Genomic DNA, 16,369 nt, shown 5'->3' on the forward strand with positions numbered 1-16,369 from the left:
TAATTGAACGTTCAGTTCTACACTAACAGTTGACAGTAACGTTTTAATTGAACGTTCAGTTCTACACTAACAGTTGACAGTAACGTTTTAATTGAACGTTCAGTTCTACACTAACAGTTGACAGTAACGTTTTAATTGAGCGTTCAGTTCTACACTAACAGTTGACAGTAACGTTTTAATTGAACGTTCAGTTCTACACTAACAGTTGACAGTAACGCTTTAATTGAACGTTCAGTTCTACACTAACAGTTGACAGTAACGTTTTAATTGAACGTTCAGTTCTACACTAACAGTTGACAGTAACGTTTTAATTGAACGTTCAGTTCTACACTAACAGTTGACAGTAACGTTTTAATTGAACGTTCAGTTCTACACTAACAGTTGACAGTAACGTTTTAATTGAACGTTCAGTTTTACACTAACAGTTGACAGTAACGTTTTAATTGAACGTTCAGTTCTACACTAACAGTTGACAGTAACGTTTTAAATGAACGTTCAGTTCTACACTAACAGTTGACAGTAACGTTTTAATTGAACGTTGAGTTCTACACTAACAGTTGACAGTAACGTTTTAATTGAACAGCTTTGGGCCGACACCTGTCATTGTACCGTCCAGGTTGAATACATGCTTTTTCAGTTTGGAAACGTCACTTTCAGTACATTTACATTACATTTAAGTCATTTAGCAGACGCTCTTATCCAGAGCGACTTACAGTATTGAACTTCAGTTCCACTTTTCTCTTGTTGTCTGCGTTGCATCCTGGTCCTCTAACCATCGTTCTGTGTCCAATAGAACTCAATGTCTTCCAGGGGTTCTGTGTCCAATAGAACTCAATGTCTTCCAGGGGTTCTGTGGCAAAAACACTCCAAGGACCAGTTGCAGCATCTATCATGAAATCTTTACGGTGTGATTTCATTATATTGGGTTTAAGATCACCTATAAATTAGCCGAGGTGGTCCCCGATCTGTTTGTGCTCTTTAGCTCGATCTGGGACCACCAGGCTATCCCACTAATGTCTAAACTCAAATCGCCTCCACCTGCAGTTTATGTTAAAACTCATTGTTCTATAATTCCTAACTGCCGTTTCGTGGTTGTTTGAAGTGAACAATCCTTCACGCCGTCACAGGATTCCAATGGCAGAAACACACATCAGTTTGAGATGATCCTGAAGTCCAGATGATCCAGATCCTGAATTATAAATCACTTCCGGTTGTTTGTTTGTTTAAAACTGACCCACGGGATTTTAATTTGCATGACATCACACATAAACAGCATATTATTTATAAAGGTGTATACTTGGTCTCTGACTGTAAATAAGAATTAAAACCACATGGATCTGCCCTGTTAACTGGCATGAATTGTTTTTTTGGGGGATCAGGAAAAGGTTTTCACACATCACAAGTGGAGATTCCTCCAGGTGTCTTGTAAACTGGACATCAGAGGAAAATTACACAGGAATATTGTTCAATGATACTCCGAAACAAAAGAGGACAAGAGTTTGTCTTTATTTCAGGAACTGGTTTTGGTCAACTTTAAATGAATACAATAAAACAAGCAACGAACGATACCTCTACATCACTGTCACAAACTACATACACAACACAGCACAGTACACAACACAGCACACAACACAGTACAGTACACAGTACAGTAGTACACAGGACTGGTAGTCTTCTCTTTCTCTGAGCTTTCCTCATCACATAATCATCCCCAATTTCTCTGTGTTAGTCGGTTCACAGGCGTGTATTTGTCCACCCTTCCTCACCCAAGTGGAAACATCTGGCCATCCACCCTTCCTCACCCAAGTGGAAACACCTGGCCATCCACCCTTCCTCACCCAAGTGGAAACACCTGGCCATCCACCCTTCCTCACCCAAGTGGAAACACCTGGCCATCCACCCTTCCTCACCCAAGTGGAAACACCTGGCCATCCACCCTTCCTCACCCAAGTGGAAACACCTGGCCATCCACCCTTCCTCACCCAAGTGGAAACACCTGGCCATCCACCCCTTTATGTTCAGTGTAAAAAAAAAATAACCATGAATAAAACTGTTGTTGTAACACATCTAATCTGAAACCAGAATGGACCTTTTCACACATAACCCATCCCTGGGAGAGATATTACCTAACCGTTTGGGGAAGGAAAGGAAACTAGGGTTTCCAGAGCAGTAGATTCCACTTTGGCATAGGGAACATCCAGGGGAACGACCAGGGGAACGACCAGGGCTCTCCTTGGGCCTGTTCAGGATGGTGCATCATTACAGGACCGTCACATAGAAATATATTGTGTAGAACCAATATGACTTTTAGTCATGTAGAATCATGTCAGTTCTATTCATTACATTTTCTGTCTGAACGTTCCACGGTGTTGTACCCTGCTGAGTGTGACCCTGGTCGTCAGGACATACAGAATCAGGTACACTTGCTCATGCAGAGCAGCAGCTCCATGCGGATGGCGATACGTGTGTGCCAGCCCAGAGGGAGCAAACGGATGTAGCGAGTAACCATGGGAGGACGCAGGAGGTTCTGAACCGAGGAGGAGCGGTCCGAGTTCCCGTAGAACACCTGAGGAGAGAAACGGAGCAGTGTGAGGAGGAGAGACGACACAGACCACCATGTAGTAAACACAGATGGAGAATCCTCCTGCCAGATGTCCTGCCTCACCGAGCAGGACTAGACTTTACAACACCTTGTACTGAACTGCTACAGAACCAAAGAAATATGGGATCTGATGAGAAGGATTGATTTTGATATACTGTATGTATAAATCCCAAGACTGTCTTCCACATTATTACATGTGTAGATCTTGTGATGTCATAATGAACCATGTATTGATGTGAAAGCTGACCTCCAACAAAACAAGTCGTTTTTAGAAAAACATCCATGGACATTATTACATGTGTAGATCTTGTGATGTCACAATGAACCATTTATTGATGTGAAAGCTGACCTCCAACAAAACAAGTCGTTTTTATAAAAACATCCATGGACATTATTACATGTGTAAACCTTGTGATGTCATAATGATCCATGTATTGATGTATGTATATGAACTAAGTTATGATTGTAAAAAGTAAAAAGGTTTTGTTACAGTATTTATTGACTGTGAGACGCTCTGAATAAGAGCATCTTCTCAGTGACTAAATGTAAAAGGTCTTTATGATGGGCCCACCCTGTTGTTCCCCGTCTGGTCCTTGTAGTAGATCCAGTTGAGATTCTGGTCGGTGCGGTACTGGACGCTGTACTTGGTGATCCATTCGTCAGCGTCACAGCGCCCCTGGGTCAGGATACCAGACACCACCATCACCTCCTTCAGGTCAATCTGCAACCACTGGCTGTTGTCCTGGAACTTAGACAGCCATGCACACCTGGAGGGGAACCGCCAGGGAAACTATGTTAGCCCGCTGAGCTAAAGCCTAGGCAAAAACAATGACCTGGAGGGGAACCGCCAGGGAAACTATGTTAGCCCGCTGAGCTAAAGCCTAGGCAAAAACAATGACCTGGAGGGGAACCGCCAGGGAAACTAAGCCCGCTGAGCTAAAGCCTAGGCAAAAACAATGACCTGGAGGGGAACCGCCAGGGAAACTATGTTAGCCCGCTGAGCTAAAGCCTAGGCAAAAACAATGACCTGGAGGGGAACCGCCGGGGAAACTATGTTAGCCCGCTGAGCTAAAGCCTAGGCAAAAACAATGACCTGGAGGGGAACCGCCGGGGAAACTATGTTAGCCCGCTGAGCTAAAGCCTAGACAAAAACAATGACCTGGAGGGGAACCGCCTGGAGGGGACCGCCGGGGAAACTATGGCTGAGCTAAAGCCTAGGCAAAAACAATGACCTTAGCCCGCCGGGGAAACTATGTTAGCCCGCTGAGCTAAAGCCTAGGCAAAAACAATGACCTGGAGGGGAACCGCCGGGGAAACTATGTTAGCCCGCTGAGCTAAAGCCTAGGCAAAAACAATGACCTGGAGGGGAACCGCCGGGGAAACTATGTTAGCCCGCTGAGCTAAAGCCTAGGCAAAAACAATGACCTGGAGGGGAACCGCCGGGGAAACTATGTTAGCCCGCTGAGCTAAAGCCTAGGCAAAAACAATGACCTGGAGGGGAACCGCCAGGGAAACTATGTTAGCCCGCTGAGCTAAAGCCTAGGCAAAAACAATGACCTGGAGGGGACCATTATTTTATCAATGAGGTCAGAAGAGCCATTTCCCAAGGGAACACTGAGGTTACTGATTGAGCCAATGTCCTCCTTTACAGGGAGGCGGAGATAGAGGCCCTACCAGGGGTTGGTCCTGAGGGAGAGGATGGAGCAGGGGACTCACCCAAAGCCCTGGTTGTTGAGTCTGGCATTGCTGGGGAGCCAGGAGGAGAACCAGCCAGTGTACTGGTCCTCGTTGGAGCAGCTGATCTGGTCTGGTCTGACTGATCCAGCCTCCAAACCCAGGGGCTTGTGGTACGGACACTCTGGAGAGGAGGAACGCCAAGGTGACAGACGGAAATCACGGTCGACAACAAGGAAGTAGTTCAAATGTTAACATTGGATGCCAAACAATGGACGTCACACTGATGCTAATTATTTTGTAGTTATCGTCACAGGTCCTCCTGTCCTAGGACACATATCATCTGCATGTACTGTATGTTGTTAGAGACCACATAGTCACTACAGGCTAGCCCAATGGAAGACACTTCTCTACACAGGAAACACTGCATTCTGAACTGAATTTGAAGGGCTCTGCTGCCTTCAACAAAGGGCAAAAACACTTCCTGGTTGCAGAAGCTAAGTGGAACATCCACCCGGTTGTTGTTATGAAACACAACGCCAGCAAGGTCATGTCTGGTGACTGAGGTAGCCTGTGCCCTAGAACCACCACCACATTAATCCTCTCCCTCCAACCCACCCAGCCCCTCTGACTCCATTAGTAGAAGAGAACAGCAGATGGTTGGCTGCCACATCCTACCAGAGGCTTTAACCCTACAATGTTGTTTCCTTCCTGGATAACCAAGTATAGTAGTAGTAATAATACTAGTAGTAGTAGTATAGTGGTAGTAGTAGTAATAATACTAAAATAGTAGTAGTAGTAATAATACTAATAGTAGTAGTAGTAACAATACTAATAGTAGCAGTAGTAATAAAAGTAGTAACAATACTAATAGTAGCAGTAGTAATAATAGTAGTAATAATACTAATAGTAGTAGTAGTCGTAATAGTAGTAATAATACTAATAGTAGTAGTCATAATAGTAGTAATAATACTAATAGTAGTAATAATAATACTAATAGTAGTAGTAGTAATAATACTAATAGTAGTACTAATTATACTAATAGTAGTAGTAGTAGTAGTAATAGTATAGTAGTAGTAGTAGTAGTAATAACACTAATATTAGTAGTAGTATAGTAGTAATAGTATAGTAGTAGTAGTAGTAGTAGTAGTAGTAGCAATAATACTAATAGTAGTAGTAGTATAGTAGTAGTAGTAATAGTACTAATGGTAGTAGTATAGTAGTAATAGTATAGTAGTAGTATAGATAGTAGTAGTAATAATACTAATAGTAGTAATAGTATAGTAGTAGTAGTATAGGTAGTAGTAGTAGTAGTAGTATAGGTAGTAGTAGTAGTACTAATAGTAGTATTAGTAATAGTATAGTAGTAGTAGTAGTAATAATACTAATAGTAGTAGTATAGTAGTAGTAGTAGTAATAATACTAATAGTAGTAGTAGTAGTATAGTAGTAATAATAATATAGGTAGTAGTAGTATAGTAGTAGTAATAATAATACTAATAGTAGTAGTAGTAGTAGTAATAATAATACTAACAGTAGTAGTATAGTAGTAGTAATAATACTAATAGTAGTAGTAATAATACTAATAGTAGTAGTAATAGTGGTAATACTAATAGTACTAGTAGTAATAGTATAGTAGTAGTAGTAGTATTAGTAATAATACTAATAGTAGTAGTCGTCGTAGTATAGTAGTAATAGTAGCAGTAGTAGTATAGTAGTAGTAGTAGTAATACTAATAGTAGTAATAATACTAATAGTAGTAGTAGTAATAATACTAATAGTAGTAGTAGTAGCATAGTAGTAATAGTATAGTAGTAGCCTGCTGTTTGACTCTTTGGGACCAGTATCAGGCCATAGGGCTCCAAAGAAGTGCATTGGAGGGAATAGGGATTCATTTGGGATGCAGCCCAGCCTCTCCTATCCACTCTGCTGTTTGAACAGGAAGATGGAGGAGGCTCTGATCGCCCAATCAACACCTTTCCTTTTTATAAGTGTGAGAAGGACAGACGTCCTATTTTGGTCCTAGTAATCTGTGCATCACAACCCTGTTCTAGTAAAGGGATAATCCTGCTAGCATACTGCACAGTACTGTCTGTCTGTCTGTCTGTCTGTCTGTCTGTCTGTCTGTCTGTCTGTCTGTCTGTCTGTCTGTCATGTGATTACACACACAGCCTGTGTGAAGTGGAGCAAGGAGGCTCTCCATCTGCTAATTAATGACATTCCACCTGACTGCAGGCACAGACTTGTTCAGGTTCCAGCTCATAGTCACTTTACACACACACACACACACACACACACACACACACACACACACACACACACACACACACACACACACACACACACACACACACACACACACAAACATCTCAGCCTCAGCCCCTACAAAGATCTCAGCTTCCAATCAACTTAAATTAAAAACAATATTGATCCATTCCAATTGAATACATACCAGTAGACCTATGGTAACTACGGTAACTGAACATACCGATATGATGTTCATTTAGTTGATACTTCTACATCTAACTGTGATTGGATGTCTGCAAGTCTTCTGTAGAATGGTTCCAGTCCATAATAATTTATGTATGATGCACACCCAGCTTACCGTGCCTAAAGTACTGACGACTACATACAGATCATGAGATCCCAGGCCAGAGACAAAGCTACATGTAGCACCTAGCTACTAAACAACCAGATAGACTGAGACAGAGAGAGACAGAGAGGCAGAGAGAGAGAGACAGGAGAGGAGAGAGACAGAGAGACAGAGAGGCAGAGAGAGGGAGACAGGAGAGAGAGAGACAGGGGGAAAAAAGAGAGACAGGGAGAGATAGACAGGTAAACAGAGATAGAGAGCCAGACAGAGAGAGAGAGACAGAGACAGACAGACAGACAGGGAAAAAGAGAGAGACAGGTAGATAGAGAGAGAGACAGAGAAAGAAAGACAGAGAGAGACAGAGAGAGAAAAAGACAGAGAGAGAGAGACATAGGCAGAGAGAAAGACAGAGAGAGAGCAGAATTAGGCCGATACCCGCTAATTATCAAAATCCAGAAAAGAGCCGTTAAATTCTACAACCACATAAAATGAAGTGATTCCCAAACCTTCCATAACAAAGCCATCACCTACAGAGAGATGAACCTGGAGAAGAGTCCCCTAAGCAAGCTGGTCCTGGGGCTCTGTTCACAAACACAAACACACCCTACAGAGCCCCAGGACATCAGCATAATTAGACCCAACCAAATCATGAGAAAACAAAAAGATAATTACTTGACACATTGGAAAGAATTTACAAAAAAACAGAGCAAACTAGAATGCTATTTGGCCCTACACAGAGAGTACACAGCGGCAGAATACCTGACCACTGTGACTGACCCAAACTTAAGGAAAGCTATGACTATGTACAGACTAAGTGAGCATAGCCTTGCTATTGAGAAAGGCCGCATAGACAGACCTGGCTCTCAAGAGAAGACAGGCTATGTGCTCACTGCCCACAAAATGAGGTGGAAACTGAGCTGCACTTCCTAACCTCCTGCCCAATGTATGACCATATTAGAGAGACATATTTCCCTCAGATTACACAGATCCACAAAGAATTCGAAAACAAATCCAATTTTGATTAACTCCCATATCTACTGGGTGAAATTCCACAGTGTGCCATCACAGCAGCAAGATTTGTGACCTGTTGTCACGAGAAAAGGGCAACCAGTGAAGAACAAACACCATTGTAAATACAACCCATATTTATGCTAATTTATTTTCCCTTGTATACCTTGACCATTTGTACATTGTTAAAACACTGTATATATGACCCCAATAACTACCGTGGAATGTCGTATATATATATATATATATATATATATATATATATATATATATATATATATATAATATGACATTTGTAATGTCTTTATTGTTTTGAAACTTGACATTTGTAATGTCTTTATTGTTTTGAAACTTCTGTATGTGTAATGTTTACTGTTAATTTCACTTTTTATATTCACTTTATATATTATCTACCTCACTTGCTTTGGCAATGTTAGCACATGTTTCCCATGCCAATAAAGCCCTTGAATTGAATTGAGAGAGATAGCCAGAGACAGAGAGAGACAGAGACAGAGACTGAGACAGAGACAGAGAGAGACACAGACTGAGACACAGACTGAGACAGAGACAGACATAGACAGAGACATAGACAGAGACAGAGACAGAGACAGACATAGACAGACATAGACAGACATAGACAGACATAGACAGAGACATAGACATAGACAGAGAGAGACAGAGACAGAGAGAGACAGAGACAGAGACTGAGACAGAGACAGAGAGAGACAGAGACAGAGACAGAGAGAGACAGAGACAGAGACAGAGAGAGACAGAGACAGAGACAGAGACACAGACTGAGACACAGACTGAGACACAGACTGAGACACAGACAGAGACACAGACAGAGAGAGACAGAGACAGAGACAGAGACAGAGAGAGACAGAGACAGAGACAGAGAGAGACAGACAGAGACAGAGACAGACAGAGACAGAGACAGAGACAGAGACAGAGACAGAGACAGAGACAGAGACACAGACTGAGACACAGACTGAGACACAGACTGAGACAGACAGAGACAGAGACAGAGACAGAGACAGAGACAGAGACAGAGACACAGACAGAGACAGACATAGACAGAGACATAGACTGAGACAGAGACAGAGACAGAGACAGAGACAGAGAGAGACAGAGACAGACAGAGACAGAGACTGAGACAGACAGAGAGAGACAGAGACAGACAGAGAGACAGAGACAGAGACAGAGACAGAGACAGACAGAGAGAGAGACAGACAGAGACAGACAGAGACAGAGACACAGACTGAGACACAGACTGAGACACAGACTGAGACACAGACTGAGACACAGACTGAGACACAGACAGAGACAGAGACAGAGACAGACAGAGACAGAGACAGACATAGACAGAGACATAGACTGAGACAGAGACTGAGACACAGACTGAGACACAGACTGAGACACAGACAGAGACAGAGACATAGACAGAGACAGACAGAGACATACATAGACACAGAGACAGACAGAGACAGACAGAGACAGACAGAGACAGACAGAGACAGAGACATAGACAGAGACAGACAGACAGACAGAGACATACATAGACAGAGACACAGACAGAGACAGACATAGACAGAGACATAGACAGAGACAGACAGAGACAGAGAGAGACAGAGACAGAGAAAGACAGACAGACAGAGACAGACAGAGACAGACAGAAGGCTTGGTCTTTACCTGGCATGCACTCCATGACACGTGGTGGGGTGGGGGAGAGGGAGGTGAACTGGGTTGGGGATTCTGCCCCCTCACAGTCACACTTACAGGCTCGTCCTGTCCATGTCTCAGTCACCTCCTCCCCCTGAAACACAGAGAGGGAGAGATGGAACTTTAGTCTCTAAGGCCAGGGCAGGGTTCTTCAACTCAGCTCCTGGAGAACTACGTGCAGCTGGGTGTGAAGTAAAGCAGGCACACCCAGAGGCTCTGCAGGACAGGTGCTGGAGAAGACCTCTGCCTTAGGTTGGAGGACATCAGTCAATTCACACACACATTACATTATCAATATGTTTGATGATCAATCACTAGATTTGATTCCACCTACCTCCTGAGCGTGTACACGGATTAGAACTGTTGGGACAGACCCCCAGCGCAGCACAGAGACAGAACATTAGATGTTAAAGACAGAAACACTTTCCAACCAAAACAAGTCTCTCATATTTTAAACATGTGCAGTCTGTCCATTCCACAGTCTGACTACTAGACCACAAATATTCAGCATATTATTCAGAGAAGCATGTCGTCTGGTGAGGGATTTGAATATTGGGAAACCAGACACACAACTGCTACAGTAAAACTATAACAATTAACCTTTAAAAAAAAAAAATCACATTTCATTCTTTCACTATTCAATCCAAAACCAATTGTTTTATTTATGTTTTATTTAACTAGGCAAGTCAGTTAAGAACAAATTATCATTTTCAATGACGGTCTACCCCAGCCAAACCCTAACCTTGACGATGCTGGGCCAATTGTGACCTGCCCTAATGGACTCCCAATCACAGTTGGTTGTGATGCAGCCTGGAATCAAACCAGGGTCTGTAGTGAGGCCTCTAGATGCAGTGTCTTAGACTGCTGCGTCACTCGGGAGCCCAATCAACCAATCAACCAATATTTCAGTATTCAATCCAACACCAATATGTTTCTTTCAGTATTCAATCCAACACCAATCAACCGATATGTGAAAATATTTGACAGTGTCTAGTAAAGCTGTACAACCATTCAACCCACCACACTCTGGAAGCCTATAGTCTGAGGTCATGCTTTGATCAAGCTCACCATCCAGAGACACACGGACATCATGAGGGAAGACAAAGGCAAAGAAGAGACAAACATACCGTTAGACACAAGCAGGAGGGCCAACAGAACACACTGTCCATGGGATTCCATCTCCGTGGCTACACAGTGACAGGACCACACTGAAGCCCTCTGCTGTCGCCACTCTGACAGCACGAGGGCTGGATTAGGATAATCCACAGGACACTAATGGCCAGTAATGCCCTTTATCTCCTCACAAAGTCCCTCCCTCATCTGTTGAGGGCCAGTTGGGAAAATGCAATGAGGAAACAGTAATGCAATGTGTAATGTACCAGAGCAGGGTCCTAATGGCTGGATCCCCTGAAGGGGGCCAGCTGCTATACCCTGTCACCCATATCAGGGAGCAGAAGGTGTATTCAAGGCATTTGGGGTTGTCTATTTTAGGAAATGATTTATTTGCAGAATAAGGGGAATAGTGTGTGTGGGGGTTCGACGTAACAACAAACCCCATACTTTCTGGATAAGGTTTTCATTATTTTCCGACCAGGAAGTACCATTTTTATTTCTAAAGATAAATAGGTTCTCTGATTGGTCAGGTGGGTTGACGTGTCAAAGCGTTTCAAAATGCTGGAACTAAACGTGACCCAGCCAGGCGTGAACAGCACAGGTGCACACCATAGATAAATTGCCCAAGGCTGAATTCAATCTTCATAACACCAAAGTGGGCGTCATAGGCCTATAAAAAGGTCATTGTAAGTGTAACATGTTATAAGACTATCCAAAGGAAAAACACAATGAAGGTATTTGTTAGCAGAACAACGAAGAAACCCTTCAGAGAGCAGAAGAGGAAAAACAAAGCCTACTCCACCTTCATCTACAAGATCCGGAGAGAGGTTGGAAATAATGGGCCACATTTGGCATTACTTAAAGCTATTTGGTGTAAATTAATGTCACAGGGCTCGCCAACCCTATTCCTGGAGCGCTACCCTGCTGTAGGTATTCGATCCAACCTCTGTAACTAACCTGATGAAATGTATCAACAAGCTAATTATTAGATTCGGGTGCGTTAGATTTAGGTTTGGAGCAGAAACTTACAGGACTGCTTATTTTTTTTAAATTACAGGGTGACTGCATCCCCAGCATGGACCGTTTATTGGTGAACGAGTCTACCTGCCCACGGAGGGTGCTGGTCCGTCTGGTCGGCTCCGAGGCCGCCCGCCTGTCACGGCTCAACAGGAGGAAAGTCATCACCCAACTAGAGGTCCACACTGCCATGGCACGGCTGAGAACAGGGAGACAACATGCCAGGCAACTGGGCGCCTGAATGCTTTTATCAACGCTTTGAATTTTATGTATATTTAATAAAGATGTCTTGTTTTTACTAATCGTGTTGTCATTCCAACAAATCAATGCACCACTAAATGTTTAAAACAAGTTGCGCACCTGAAGGCTGTATAATTGAATGTTAAAAAAGCGGTATGCTCTCGCCTCAAATGGCGGTCCAATTACTTCGAGGGGCGGGGAAAGGCATGGCCATAATTGATGCATTTGCTTGTCTTGTCGGGCGCAGATGTGCGCCAAACTCAGTCAACCATAGCCGAACTCCGGCGCGTGGGGAAGGCGAAAATCAAATGGACCCTTTTATTCCGCAGGGTGCGTGACGCCCACACAAATCACGCGTGTTGCTTAAGGAAGCGGAAGCATACACCATGTACAAGACTAACATTTTGGCGTAGACTCTGCTGCGGCACAACCAAACCTCTTTATCAACCCAACCGGTGTGCAGGAGGAACAGGCGTGTTCCTAGAGGAGTTGGGTAGTCTTGGACTTGTCGCAGGGTAAGTCATTTACTGGCAATATAGGCTATTGGTCACTGACTCAGCTGTTGCATCCTGTGTAGGGAATTTAATTACTATATTCACCTTTGCAGATTTTACATGTGAACAGCAACAGGTGTTTGTCTCGTGCAGATCAATGGGCATACAACAGTGACGCATGCAGGATGAATTAGTTTATGCGACATGTTTAATTTAATAGAGCACAATTATGTGCGTATTTCGCCATTTGTTTTTGTTTTTTCCCCCACCGAGAGCCGTTTGTCAAATGAGATGCTGCTGGGGTATTGTAACAGACGCTGAGAGCGAGGCGATGTTGGTTATTCATAGTTGATCCCAAAGGACTTTTTGTTTCATGCTATATCAAACATGTGCCTCCATGGCAACCCATTACTGATTTTAACCAATTCACATGTGAACATCAATTAGGCTTCAACTGGAGGCTTTTCAGCAGGGACAGCCTCAATTACGACATCTCAAGATCTCAATTGCATACACTATGTATACAAAAGTATGTGGACACTCCTTCAAATGACTGGATTTGCCTATTTCAGCCACATCTGTTGCTGATGGGTGTATTAGGTCGAGCATCCAGCCTTGCAATCTCCATAGACAAACATGGGCAGTATAATGGCCTTACTGGAGAGCTCAGTGACTTTCAACGTGGCACTGTTATAGGATGCCACCTTTCCAACAAGTCTGTTCGTCACATTTCTGCCCTGCTAGAGCTTCCCCAGTCAACTTTAAGTGCTGTTATTGTGAAGTGGAAACATCTAAGAGCAACAACGGCTCAGCCACGACGTGGTAGACCACATAAGCTCAGCTGGAGCGGTGTAAACTTTGCTGCCATTGAACTCTGGATCAGTGGACACATATTCTTTGGGTTGACGAATCACGCTTCACCATCTGGTAGTCCGATGGACAAATCTGGGTTTGGTGGATGCCAGGAGAACGCCACCTGCCCCAATGCATAGTGCCAACTGTAAAGTTTGGTGGAGAATGAATAATGGTCTGGGGCTGTTTTTCATGGTTCTGGCTAGGCCCCTTAGTTCCAGTGAAGGGAAATATTAACGCTATAGCATACAATGACATTCTAGATGATTCTGTGCTTCCAATTTGATGGCTACAGTTTGGGGAAGGCCCTTTCCTGTTTCAGCATGACAATGCCCCCATGCACAAAGCGAGGTCCATACAGAAATGGTTTGTCGAGATTGGTGTGGAAGAACTTGAGCCCTGACCTCAACCTCATCTATCACATTTGGGATGAATTGGAGCGCCGATGGCGAGCCAGGCCTAATCACCCAACATCAGTGCCCAACCTCACTAATGCTCTTGTGGTTAAATGGAAGCAAATCCCCTCAGCAATGTTCCAACATCTAGTGGAAATCCTTCCCAGAAGAGTGGAGGCTGTTATAGCAGCAAAGCTGGGACCAACTCTATATTAATGCCTGTGATTTTGGTCATGTAGTGTACTTTTCACTTCCTCTCTCGTCTCCTTCTAAGAACCCATTGAAGGAGAAGGTTAGAGGGGCGGGACCGCTGGCTTTCTCATCCAATGGGTTTTCAGGAGAGAGGAGTACGCAACTTTTCTCTCTCACCCTCTGTCTGCCTGTCTGACTCTCCCTCTCTGTTTCCATTCACAGACATACTGCATGCCCCTAACAGAATGGCCACAGACATACTGCCTTACTCCTAACAGAATGGCCACAGACATACTGCCTTGCCCCTAACAGAATGGCCACAGACATACTGCCTTGTCCCCAACAGAATGGCCACAGACATACTGCCTTGCCCCTAACAGAATGGCCACAGACATACTGCCTTGCCCCTAACAGAATGGCCACAGACATACTGCCTTGCCCCTAACAGAATGGCCACAGACATACTGCCTTGCCCCTAACAGAATGGCCACAGACATACTGCCTTGCCCCTAACAGAATGGCCACAGACATACTGCCTTGCCCCCAACAGAATGGCCACAGACATACTGCCTTGCCCCTAACAGAATGGCCACAGACATACTGCCTTGCCCCTAACAGAATGGCCACAGACATACTGCCTTGCCCCTAACAGAATGGCCACAGACATACTGCCTTGCCCCTAACAGAATGGCCACAGACATACTGCCTTGCCCCTAACAGAATGGCCACAGACATACTGCCTTGCCCCTAACAGAATGGCCACAGACATACTGCCTGCCCCTAACAGAATGCCCCTAACAGAATGGCCACAGACATACTGCCTTGCCCCTAACAGAATGGCCACAGACATACTGCCTTGCCCCTAACAAAATGGCCACAGACATACTGCCTTGCCCCTAACAGAATGGCCACATACATACTGCCTTGCCCCTAACAGAATGGCCACAGGCATACTGCCTTGCACCTAACAGAATGGCCACAGACATGACTGCCTGGACCCTAACAGAATGGACAGACATGGATGCCTACAGTGACTGCTGGAACCCTTAGTGACACTGGATGCCTGTAGTGACTGGACGCCTGTAGTGACTGCTGTGACTGTTGGCCTGTAGTGACTGCTGGATGCCTGTAGTGACTGTTGGATGCCTGTAGTGACTGCTGGACGCCTGCAGTGACTGCTGGACGCCTGCAGTGACTGCTGGACGCCTGCAGTGACTGCTGGACGCCTGCAGTGACTGTTGGACGCCTGCAGTGACTGCTGGACGCCTGCAGTGACTGTTGGACGCCTGCAGTGACTGTTGGACGCCTGCAGTGACTGTTGGACGCCTGCAGTGACTGTTGGACGCCTGCAGTGACTGTTGGACGCCTGCAGTGACTGCTGGACGCCTGTAGTGACTGCTGGACGCCTGTAGTGACTGCTGGACGCCTGTAGTGACTGCTGGACGCCTGTTTTATTATTTTTTATCATCTCACCTTTATTTAACCAGGTAGGCCAGTTGAGAACAAGCTCTCATTTACAACGGCAACCTGGCCAAGATAAAGCAAAGCAGTGCAACACAAACAACAACACAGAGTTACACATGGAATAAACAAGCGTACAGTCAATAACACAATAGGGAAACAAAGTCTATATACAGTGTGTGCAAATGGCATGAGGAGGTAAGGCAATAAATAGGCCATAGTAGCAAAGTAATTACAATTTAGCAGATTAACACTGGAGTGATAAATGAGCAGATGATGATGAGCAGATGATGTGTGTAAGTAGTGATACTGGTGTGCAAAAGAGCAGCAAAGTAAATAAAAACAATATGGGGATGAGGTAGGTAGATTGGGTTGGCTATTTACAGATGGACTATGTACAGCTGCAGCGATCGGTTAGCTGCTCAGATAGCTGATGTTTAAAGTTAGTGAGGGAAATGTAAGTCTCCAGCTTCAGCGATTTTTGCAATTCGTTCCAGTCACTGGCAGCAGAGAACTGGAAGGAAAGGCGGCCAAAGGAGGTGTTGGCTTTGGAGATGACCAGTGAGATATACGAGGCGACTGTAGTGACTGCTGGACGCCTGTGGTGACTAGCATTATGGGATGTGGCACCTCCGTCACCACCGACAACAAGGGGAGGAGACTGACGACAGGTGAGACCGACTGGGGACAAGTGATGGCTCTGATTGTCTTCCCCCAGGACTCATGTAGCCTGGTCCCAGATCTGTTAAGGTTGGCATAGCAGAAAACTGTAGTTGGCAAGACAATACAAACAGATCTGGGACCAGGCTACATCTCGTAGATTGTGAATCCAGTGAATATACAGTTTGATCATAGAGCACCTTTTGACATGTTTGAGAATTCAGTATGTTTATTAGCCAGCAGCTGATGAATTATAAATCATGTAGTTTTCCCTCATACTGTAGTTGGATGTTTTCAAGATGTTGGTCAAATGTTCTGCTTTTCATTTGCCTTATTTCTTTACTTCTTCT

At 44.4% G+C, this 16,369-nt stretch overlaps 2 protein-coding genes and 1 long non-coding RNA gene across 3 annotated transcripts in view; 2 read left to right on the forward strand and 1 right to left on the reverse strand.

Moving 5' to 3' along the window:
* Positions 1 to 1,490: 1,490 nt before the first annotated feature.
* Positions 1,491 to 10,937, reverse strand: LOC135531097 (retinoschisin-like). Its single transcript, XM_064959218.1, has 6 exons — positions 10,723 to 10,937; positions 9,930 to 9,955; positions 9,566 to 9,689; positions 4,319 to 4,460; positions 3,174 to 3,369; positions 1,491 to 2,566 (listed from the first exon to the last, which is right to left on the reverse strand). The coding sequence occupies exons 1-6, from the start codon at positions 10,772 to 10,774 to the stop codon at positions 2,414 to 2,416; spliced, it is 693 nt and encodes a 230-aa protein (XP_064815290.1). The 5' UTR covers positions 10,775 to 10,937; the 3' UTR covers positions 1,491 to 2,413.
* Positions 10,938 to 11,332: 395 nt separating this feature from the next.
* On the forward strand, positions 11,333 to 12,027 carry LOC135531098 (uncharacterized). The gene is made up of 2 exons (XR_010453953.1): positions 11,333 to 11,535; positions 11,766 to 12,027. It is a non-coding gene; the product is annotated as an uncharacterized LOC135531098 (long non-coding RNA).
* Positions 12,028 to 12,264: 237 nt separating this feature from the next.
* ppef1 (protein phosphatase, EF-hand calcium binding domain 1) overlaps positions 12,265 to 16,369 on the forward strand; it is a 42,675-nt gene continuing 38,570 nt past the window's right edge. The window contains exons 1-2 of the mRNA XM_064959220.1: positions 12,265 to 12,480; positions 15,857 to 16,030. Of these exons, the coding sequence (XP_064815292.1) occupies positions 15,976 to 16,030 (55 nt within the window). The 5' untranslated portion in view covers positions 12,265 to 12,480; positions 15,857 to 15,975. The remainder of the gene's footprint in view (positions 12,481 to 15,856; positions 16,031 to 16,369) is intronic.

Source organism: Oncorhynchus masou, unplaced genomic scaffold, assembly GCF_036934945.1.
Source record: "Oncorhynchus masou masou isolate Uvic2021 unplaced genomic scaffold, UVic_Omas_1.1 unplaced_scaffold_1511, whole genome shotgun sequence".
In the NCBI taxonomy this organism is placed as follows: Eukaryota; Metazoa; Chordata; class Actinopteri; order Salmoniformes; family Salmonidae; genus Oncorhynchus; species Oncorhynchus masou.